The following is a 9,575-nucleotide window of genomic DNA, read 5'->3' as shown; positions in this document are numbered from 1 at the left end:
TCTGGATCTCGAACCACAACCCATCATTCAAAGGCAAATTTCTAGAAATGGGCAGTATCAAATCAGCCCCAGAAACAATCCCACTACGACCATGATTTTCATCAGCAGGATAAAAGTGAATTTTCACAGTCACATGGTAGACTCCAGTATAAGTACTATCAATAATGTTTCCCAGGTAAACAGCCAAACTCTGCTCCTTCATCAGCAAAGAATAGTACCTCGTGATGTCCTTCTTCAGCGTCCAGACAATGCCGGTGGCTCTGGGCTCGGCGGTGCAGCTCCGGAGAATCTCAACCCCGCCAAGCCAAACTCCGAAGATTCTATCAAATTGCCTTCCTTTGCAAGTCGCCGTCCATTCAAGCACAATTCTAGCGAAATCCTGAGATGGGCAGTCCGAAGGGGGTTTGTAGTTCGCAAGCACCGGCGACTTGCCATAGGTGGACGCAAAGTCATGTTGAAGGACTAAATACGAGCAAGGTCTGGTTTTGGGAAGTGGGATTGGCCTTGTGACTTCGAAGTAGGTGGTCGGAGAGGCGGCCTTGGCGGCGGAATATAAGGAGGTGTGCTCGTAAATAGGATGTGATCGGAGAAGGGATGTTGTAGGGCGGAGGTGGGCGGAGGAGAGGAGTGGCTGGAGGAAGGTGAAGCCGAGGAGGAAGAGGAGGGAAAAGAGTTGAGAGGGAGCCATCTGCGGAATGGCAGTTGAATTCTCCATATGACATTACTAGCAATTATATAATTAGTGTAGCAAAATGTTCATTTATAATCATATTCGTTTTTATATTTTGTCATTTAAATTTTTTTTTATTAATTTATTAATTTAATTTTATAAAATTTATATTTTTTCAAATAATTTTTTTTTATTAATTTTTTTTGAAAAACATCATATATAATGCACACGTAATATTTAAAGGTGATATAGTAATACTTTTCTAGCATGTACACTATATGTAATATTTTACCGACAAAAAATTGAGTAAAAAATTATTGTATATGACAAAGTGAAATTTTACAAAATTGAGATAGTAAATTGACCAAAATAAATAAATAAATTAGATGACAAAGATAAAAACGAATATAATTTATATGGTAAAATATAATTTTTCCTAATTAGAGGGTGGGTGGCAATTTTTCTTTTCCAATTTTTTTATTTTAATAGTAAAATATTTTAATTAAAACCACTAATTTATTTTTTGCAGGGAATTGACTGTATTAATTAATTTTCCATTTTAATTTGATCAAATAGATATAGAAAAAGAATGAAAAATTTGATGGTTAAATGTCAAATATCCGAAAGTGATTTTTGATTTTCTAATAAATGAGTTGCAATTACATTATGATTCCAATCATTGACCATTATAACAATTAATATACTGATTATTAATACCACATATAATAATTAGGCCTTGAAGAGGGATTTCATTTTTTTTTTCTTGATTTGAGTCAATTTTGAATTCTTAAGATCTTAAATATTTTAAAGGGATAATTATATCGTTTTCCCTTATAATTTAGTGTAGTTATATATATATATATATATATATTTATGGTATCGAAAATTACACTTAATACTTTTGACGTTTGTTTTTGTCCAATGAATAGATCCATAAAAATCTAAATTTTAGACTAACGGATGAATTTATTTGATGAACGACAAGAAATATGAGGATTACTAGATATAATTTTTTTAACCATAAAAAATTTATATTTACTTAGACTAAATTTTAGGGGATGGAGATGTAATTATCCCTATTTTAAATATGGAAAATCTTCTTTTTAGTTGGTTAGGATTATGTTAAATTTTGAGTATCTTAACTGGATTTCATTGAACTAATTAATCAACTTAAAATTTGCCTAAATTTGAGTGTTGGTGTTGGATTTAAAATTAAAAAAAAGTACTAACTGAAAATTTGAATTTTTATAATTAATAAGTTAATTTAAGATATTTAGACATCTACATGACTATATTTGTATCATGCCCATATATAAATTAATTATTTGGGACATTGTTGGAATATTATTTAATTAAAGAATCAATATAGTTCCATATCTCAATTCTCACGTGGCTAAAATAGTTCATTATTTAGGGAATAAAATCATAACTAATAGTAATAATTATATATGAATGGTAAATAGTTAATGTTCTTGATTCGAGTTGGAAATCCAGCTCGTTCTGAATACGTTTAAAATTGTGTGTTTTGAGACCTGAGAATAAAAAAATCGTAAGGCGTTCTATGTAGTTTCCAGCAAAAATGCTCTAATACTAAAATCAATTTGTTGCGATCAAAAGAAAAGAGTATATGCTGGTGTGAATGCAATAAATAATGTACCATTTTAAAGATAGTTGTGGGGTATTTATACGGCAAAATAGTTGTATCTATATGGATCCACATGGCATGATCTTGAGTTAACGAGTACAAGATGATCTACGGTCCCGGTTTCAGATCAGGTCGATTTGGGTCAGACCCTAGACGAGTTAAAAATGCACGAATTCTTATCTTGTTATGATATTTTACTTTCATGATAGGGGGCATTTTAGTCTTTCTAATGTATCTCTAATATATTCCCATCAGTCCCAAATGCCCTTAAACATGTTATTTTTATGAATTTATTGGCTAAATTACATCTATGCCCACAAGATTCGGCTAATTACAAGTGCATCTCTATTAGATCAAAAATTAAAATTACTATCTCGGAGGTTTGTTCCTTCTTACATATAACTCCAATTATAAGATTCCAGTCGAATTTAACATGTGTGTTCCAAAAATACCCTTTAAAAGATATGGTTGCGGACGCAATATCTTGTGTTGTTCAATTCTTTTTTCAATAACTATTTTAAAATTAAATTAAAACCAAAACCACATTCTGATTTTTTTTTAGAAGAACTAAAACCATATTTTGATAAAAGCTACAGTTCGTAACATGTAATTTCACCACAATTATTTTTTATCTAATTACTCATTATATCTATTAAATCATTTTTAATTCCTTTAACATTTGTATATTTAATTATAAATAAAAATCCTAAGACAATATAATATCTTTTTCTACAACCAATTATTTCATAAATAATTATGCAACAGTTGGACCAAACTAGATCATAATAACTTTATGATGAATTTCAATTTTAATATAGAGTGATTGTAAATCTCCGCTCAAATCCAATTGTGTGGGGGTGTCAACGTAATTTAACTCAGGTGTAATTGTAAATTTTTGTCCCTGGATAAGGATTATACATTACAACTACAAATTCAACGAGTGTATTTTTTTATAATTTAACAAAAACATAGGGTCGTATAATTAGATATCTAATCTCAGTGGGAGGTCGGTGGAACTTATTCATAAAATTAATGTAATAATTCAAAATTATTTAGTTCTCGCATTATATATATAATTTATTTAAATATAAATAATTTTCACATTATATATGTATAATTCTTAAAAAATATTTAGAATATATCTAATTTAAGGACAACATAATTTTAAGTTGTATGTTCTCAATAATTTGTGAAGCCTCCAAGTTTTCGTTGATTCTTTTTTGGTTTTTGGATTTGGGCTACAAGACGTTTCCAAACTCATTGAACTCGACAAAATAATTTCAGATGACTTTTTCTTTTTCTCTTATGATTTGTTTTAATCAGATATAATAAACAATTACTTTTTTCACATAATAAAACAGTTTTTAATTCAATGATAAAAATTTAATTATCAAATACTATTTTCATATTTGTTTATCTTTTCTCATAATCTGAAGTGAACCGCATAAAAATAAAAATAAAAATGAACAATTTTTGTAATTTTATCAGATTTCATTTTCTATTTATTGTGTGTCAGAAAATAAATAAATTATTTTATAAAAATAATTTCAAGCTCAAGTATATGATAAACAAGTAAAAATGGATGTTGGGACTCAAAGATTCAAGTTTAATGTCCTATACAAATGGATAGATACAGAAGTAAAGTAAAGTAAAGCTCAATGAAGGAATGGATTGAGAAGTGAAATCTGACCAGAGTCTCCATTCAGAAAGAACACTTGCAGAGGTACATAAGATGATGAAGATGCTGTTGCTGAACTAAATCTGTATGTTGGTTGTAGTATTTTACTGCCTTTTGGACATGGAATGGTCAGAAGTCGTGGTCCGGTTCTCATCTGCCAGACCTGCAGAAGGAGAACGTTAGGTCGTCTCCCATCGTTGCAAGTGAATCCAACACCATATAATACATCTAGTAGCCAAAGGTGGTGGGCAAGCAGAGGCAAAGAGAGAGGACAGAGGGGATCCAAGAGAAGATATATACCTCGACTATTCCTTTTCGAGGTGCATGTATAGCTAGACAGAGACAGTAATCACTTTTTGAGTGCTCGTCATAAGCCCAACGTGAGGCTGCTGCTTTATCTTTGCGGGCAAGCATCTCCACAAACAAGCAGCTTGCTTCACGATATCCCTGCAAAAGGAACCAAGGTCAGTTATATTGTCATCGGCCTTGAAATAAGAATTCGGGATGCAATCCGAATAATTTAAACAAATTCGAATGTTAAGTGACAGAATTTTAGAATCTATAAAACTTTTTTGGAAACATAATAATGTAATATACACAGTCAACATACCTTCCATAAACGCACGACAACAAGTGCCTGAGTGTCTAAGAGCAAAATACGGCCAAGTGAATCGGTTATTGCGGCCAAAGTACCACTAGGCGACAATGTGAGCTTCTCACCCTTCCGTGGGTGATCCTTCAAACAAGTTAGGGGAGAGGCTGCCAAGAAGTAGACATTATTGGTCAGAACTCCAGTAAAGCATCTTAAATGGCCAGAACATCTTTGTTAACATAGTTATAATTGGCAAATATATGGTATGGAGTGTTATATATCACTTCTTTTTGAGACGTGGAAAAGGTAGTGAATCAGATTAGGCTTGTCAGTGGAATGGTTAAAAAAAGGACCAAACAAATTATTTTAGATCCAAACCCTACCCAATTCATTGTACCCAATCAGACACAGTGTTTGGGTCCGATCAGACCCAAATCCGATTTTCCTTTCTTTCTTTCTTTTTTTTTTCCAAATCCATTTTTTCTGCAAATCATACTAATTAAATTAATTTTTTTTATTTTCTATTTTTACCATAATTTATCAATAAATTCAAAATTTTGAGACCAATTCACAAATAATATATCATTTATTATACCTTTATAAAATAACGTTATGAAAATATTTCACGATAAATAATGTTATGATGTCTTAAAATTTTTAGATTTGTTCACTTATAGGTAGATCGATTGATAAATAATAATTCAATTGAATATGGAAGAAAATAAATATATATTTTGGGTCCAAATTGGGTACATAGACACATGTGCGTTGATAGGTAGAGACCCAACCCAAACCTAATATATATTCTTTTAATGGATCAGGGTTCGGGTATGGCTCTTAGAATTAATCTATGGGTCTAGATAGGGTTTTATGCTATCCATTGAATCAGATAGGGCAGCCAACACTACAAGCAACTTTCTAACCTCGAGCAAATGGTTGAGATTTAGCTTCTGGCTTCTTCGTGGGCTTTTCTTCACTCCGCCAAATCAATTTTGAAAATGAAGCTATTGTTGAAAATGTTGCAGGAACAACTTTTGACAAGATAGCTCCCACTAGTGATCTGTTCTTGTCCACCGAAAGTCTGCAAGAAAGAAAAAATCAACCATAATGGACGAAATACAGACAACAACCTTCAGCTTAAGTTACCAAGAAAACATTGAAATCTTTTAAGAGAAAGTCTAGAACTAAAACGAGTTACAATCCCACTAACCTAAACGCTGATATCACGGCATCCTCTCCAATAGTGACGGCACAATAGTAACGTTGACTTGACTGCCCAACAATAAAATCAGCTGAATTCAAATACCAGAATGAATTCAGAAAGTTTCCAAAAGTCGTGAAGCAAAAGATTACAAACAAGAACAAACTTCCACCTGAGCATTACCAAGGGAAAAGGTAGAATGTTCAAGGCAGAAAGAGAAAACAAGAGAGCGCTCTCAAATTTTGGCTGTTACATCTAATAAATTCTGAAAAAGTGGAATCTGTAAAAACCATCTAATCACCAATCGATGCAATGACTTAATATGACAATTACCTGAATTTCCATCAAAGGTGGGGGCATGACACCAGTTATAGCAGCATCAGCACATAATCCATACTTGCTGACATTCCATAGTTGGTAAGGAAGGCTCGTAGCAGAATTTCCATAATCCTCTGAATTAGCATCATAGAACTCCTGATCCCAAAACTTAGAGTCTGTTTCTTGAAACCACCGGCGCAGCAGATTCTGCATTTCATTGGATATATAAAGAAGTAAAACTTAAATACAGAATAGAAATAAATGAAGAACTACAACAGCATAAATATAATAATAGTACAGGGAGGAATTTCCCAGTGCTGACAGAGAAGAATCATGAAGCACGGGTTCTCAAACTTTAAAGCAAGTACACATAAGAAAGGCCATCAAGACAATCTTCAACCTTTGATTCTTGCTGGTAAACACTAAAATTCACATACCTTAATACCAGATCCTTCAAAACGTGCAATCACACCAGGCATTACTATGCAAACCTCCTCTGGGGATGTATCTTGTGTCAGATCCTGCTTAGTCCCGCGTACTCTTATCTTAAGAATCTTTCCGGGATTTACAATCTGCGAAATAAAACCCAATCCTAACAAACAAGCAATTGAAACGAGATGCCAAACAAACATCAATATGAATATGCTACTCAAACACTTCATTAACTTTAGTACTAGCAATTCATGGGCATAATTTCCAATGCTAAATTGTAAACAACAAGACGTACTGGCATGCATAAATATGGAGGACATTGATTATACACACTTAAAATCCCACTGTCTCAGGGGCAAGCGCAAGAACAAGTTAAAAACTGCAATTAGAATGGCAACCCAAGTTCGATCTCCATCTTTCCCGTTATTTCCAACACAAAAGAAACATCCACACAACTCATTTTCTCAAGATAGAGGTACAAACATTACTGATTACTCAATAGCATCGACATAAATGGAGACTTTATCCAATTATCTACACTCCTAACGAGCAATTGATCAGCTAAAATGCAACCAACGAACCACCCAAAAAGAAACAAAACTAAGATTTCCACCTGTCTGTGAATGAGATAGCCGTGCACAGAGAAGATCAAAAGATAGCCGCAAGAGGTCCCGACGGCGAGGGCTCTGATGTCATCGTCAAAGACGAGCCACTCGACGGCGGAGACGTATTCAGCCTCGATGGGGGAGAGGTCTGGACGGATCTTAACGACCTGGCGGGCGTCCGGATCGGGTGCCCCGCTGATTGATTGTGACCAGTGGAGGATGAGGATCAAGGAACGGTTGGCAAGCGCGAGAGAGTGGGTATCGAGGGAAACAAGGAGGGTGGGGTTATCCACCAGCCAGCCTTCCTTTCCGGCGCCGAGATCGGATAAATCTTCGCCAGCAATGCATCCAAGCTCCGTCGTGTGGAGGCGGCGAGACATTTGGAGGTGAAAATTCAGGGCATAGTCGTTGGTTGGAATTCCGGTAGATTAGTGTCTTTCTTCGGAAGAAATGAAGCAGGCAACCTGTGCGCGCGTTTCTTTCTTTTTCTGATGTCGCATTGGACTTTGGATAAATATACGATTCAACGCATTTACCAAGTCATAAATCGCTTTTCTTATTGGATTTCTATATTTTTCTTGATAAGCCATCTTCTATAATTAAATAAAAATAATAAAATAAATGAATCTTAAGTGTATACTCATAAAATAAGATAAAAAATTATTGGGTTGACGCTAGTATTTTTCTTCATTTTGAGGAAATATGTTGATGCAATTAAGAATTTTATAATCTAACCTCTAATTACTTAAACCAATAATATTTTCTATCATTTATCAATATTAAAACAAATATTCTTGAAAAAAGAAATACTATGTTGCATCGGCATTGTAACCTAACACACCTTTTTTCTCCCAACTTTTCCTTGTGGTTAGCAATGGATTCTCCCTGTGTTAATGCACAAACTGAGATATGAGATAATTATAATCATTCATGTATCTGAATCTACTACCACAGGTTAACTCCTCTGGATGGATGGGTGGGTGGCGGGGGAGATAAGATAATTTACATGTATGAAAGTGAATCAAGCGTCCTGATATGGAGTGAAGGATGTGAATGCATTGCAATAAAAATTCAGCATCTCTCCTGACATCTGCTACCACCGGCATAGAAAGTGATAACCAGATCTCCGACATATTGAAATTGAATCCAAAATACTAATCTGAACTGATGAAGTACTCTTCAGGAACGTAAAATTTTAGTCCAATAGCCTGCAATCACCCATAGGCCATAGTAAATATTTGTCATCTACTAAATCAATCTGCTACGCACATGCTACTGAGTAGTTATTATGCACAAGTAGATAACAATGACAAGAAAACAACTTGTTGAACAGCACATTCCAAGAATAAGATCCCTCGGTAACGAGCACAAGCAACAATAACATAAGAAGACTGCAGCAAACACATACAAAAGCAAAAACTGCAGAGAATAATATTGCATAGTACCATGTTCCGTTGTTTTCTGGTATATACTTGGCTACATGATTTGAAATTAATTTATGGTGACCAGGCCTCAAAGTATCCACCTTACTGCTTGTTTCCCAGATTTGGGACCAAGGTGAAGCATGAGATCAAGAACAGGGGAGAGTAGAAGTGTGACAACTTGAGTTAAAATGCATTAATTTTGCTCAATATAGTGCAGGAAAGATGTTGGATCGCGAAATATTCAACACCCAACATTTTTGGGACAAACCTGTGCAAATTTTATGTCAGCATCACTATGATCGTCTGGTCTTCCAGCCGCATCACCAACATAAAAGGATCTACAGAAAACCAGAAGAAGTAACTTGCTAACTCAAGTTCTGAAGTAGATTAAACTTTTTGTCTCAAACTTATAAAAAAGAAAAAGTCAATTTTAAAGACAAGATCCTAGATTAAGAAGCGAGAGGAAGTGAAGAATAACTGATCCATGTCAACTTTGAGACCAGAGTTGAATTCCATCTCCATAATTTTCCACATCCCAGGTTTCGGCTTGCGAAAGGGATCCTCTGGTTTACCAGAACTCAGCCCACAAGCAATGAAAACCTGCATTTGATTAATCATGATTAACAAGCTGCTTATTTTCCTTCATGTTTTAAATTTTTTGATTGATCATTACTTCACTGCACATGAGAAAAAACCAATGCCGTCAATGAAACCAACTCACTTATGCACCTAAACCAAAAACATGCTCATTGAAAAGGTAGCATTCAAGAAATATAGCAACTTTGATTTTCATCGAGAAGAAGAAAAGAAAGTTTTCTTGGCAGTTGTAAAACTGTTCTTCGCACACCAATATTTTTCTGCAATATTGTACGGTGATTCTTCTCTAGGCAGGGGTGTTGTAGGTACCAGTTATAATTTATCGAAAGACAACTGTGAGAAGCAAAATACATAAGGTTTTCATGAGAATAAAACCAGAATTTTTTTGGTAAATATATTAATTTACATACACA

General features: G+C 34.2%; 3 protein-coding genes across 3 annotated transcripts in view; all 3 read right to left on the bottom strand.

Moving 5' to 3' along the window:
• Positions 1-715, bottom strand: part of LOC105176936 (peptide-N4-(N-acetyl-beta-glucosaminyl)asparagine amidase A) — a 1,760-nt gene extending 1,045 nt beyond the window's left edge. Inside the window, exon 1 of the mRNA XM_020698841.1 lies at positions 15-715. Coding sequence (XP_020554500.1) covers positions 15-715 — 701 coding nt within the window. The remainder of the gene's footprint in view (positions 1-14) is intronic.
• LOC105176935 (rab3 GTPase-activating protein non-catalytic subunit) lies at positions 3,883-7,720 on the bottom strand. Its single transcript, XM_011099918.2, has 8 exons — positions 7,150-7,720; positions 6,542-6,676; positions 6,120-6,311; positions 5,796-5,857; positions 5,509-5,666; positions 4,604-4,752; positions 4,294-4,440; positions 3,883-4,156 (listed from the first exon to the last, which is right to left on the bottom strand). Exons 1-8 carry the CDS (start codon positions 7,519-7,521, stop codon positions 3,971-3,973), a joined length of 1,401 nt encoding a protein of 466 aa, XP_011098220.1. The 5' UTR covers positions 7,522-7,720; the 3' UTR covers positions 3,883-3,970.
• LOC105176934 (polynucleotide 3'-phosphatase ZDP) overlaps positions 7,972-9,575 on the bottom strand; it is a 5,653-nt gene continuing 4,049 nt past the window's right edge. Inside the window, exons 9-11 of the mRNA XM_011099917.2 lie at positions 9,044-9,165; positions 8,834-8,903; positions 7,972-8,349 (exon numbers count right to left, since the gene is read on the bottom strand). Of these exons, the coding sequence (XP_011098219.1) occupies positions 8,296-8,349; positions 8,834-8,903; positions 9,044-9,165 (246 nt within the window). The 3' untranslated portion in view covers positions 7,972-8,295. The remainder of the gene's footprint in view (positions 8,350-8,833; positions 8,904-9,043; positions 9,166-9,575) is intronic.

This window comes from Sesamum indicum, linkage group LG14 (genome assembly GCF_000512975.1).
Source record: "Sesamum indicum cultivar Zhongzhi No. 13 linkage group LG14, S_indicum_v1.0, whole genome shotgun sequence".
Lineage (NCBI taxonomy): Eukaryota > Viridiplantae > Streptophyta > Magnoliopsida > Lamiales > Pedaliaceae > Sesamum > Sesamum indicum.
This window is presented reverse-complemented; position numbering and strand designations above follow the sequence as displayed.

Bases quoted from the DNA above. Each gene is read 5' to 3' on its own strand.
- LOC105176935 (XM_011099918.2), bottom strand. From the start codon at position 7,521: ATGTCTCGCCGCCTCCACACGACGGAGCTTGGATGCATTGCTGGCGAA. The intron at 6,312-6,541 runs GTATGTGAATTT...AATGAAATGCAG, and splicing joins TTGAAGGATCTGGTATTAAG to AATCTGCTGCGCCGGTGGTT. The intron at 5,858-6,119 runs GTAATTGTCATA...ATTGTTGGGCAG, and splicing joins CACCTTTGATGGAAATTCAG to TCAAGTCAACGTTACTATTG.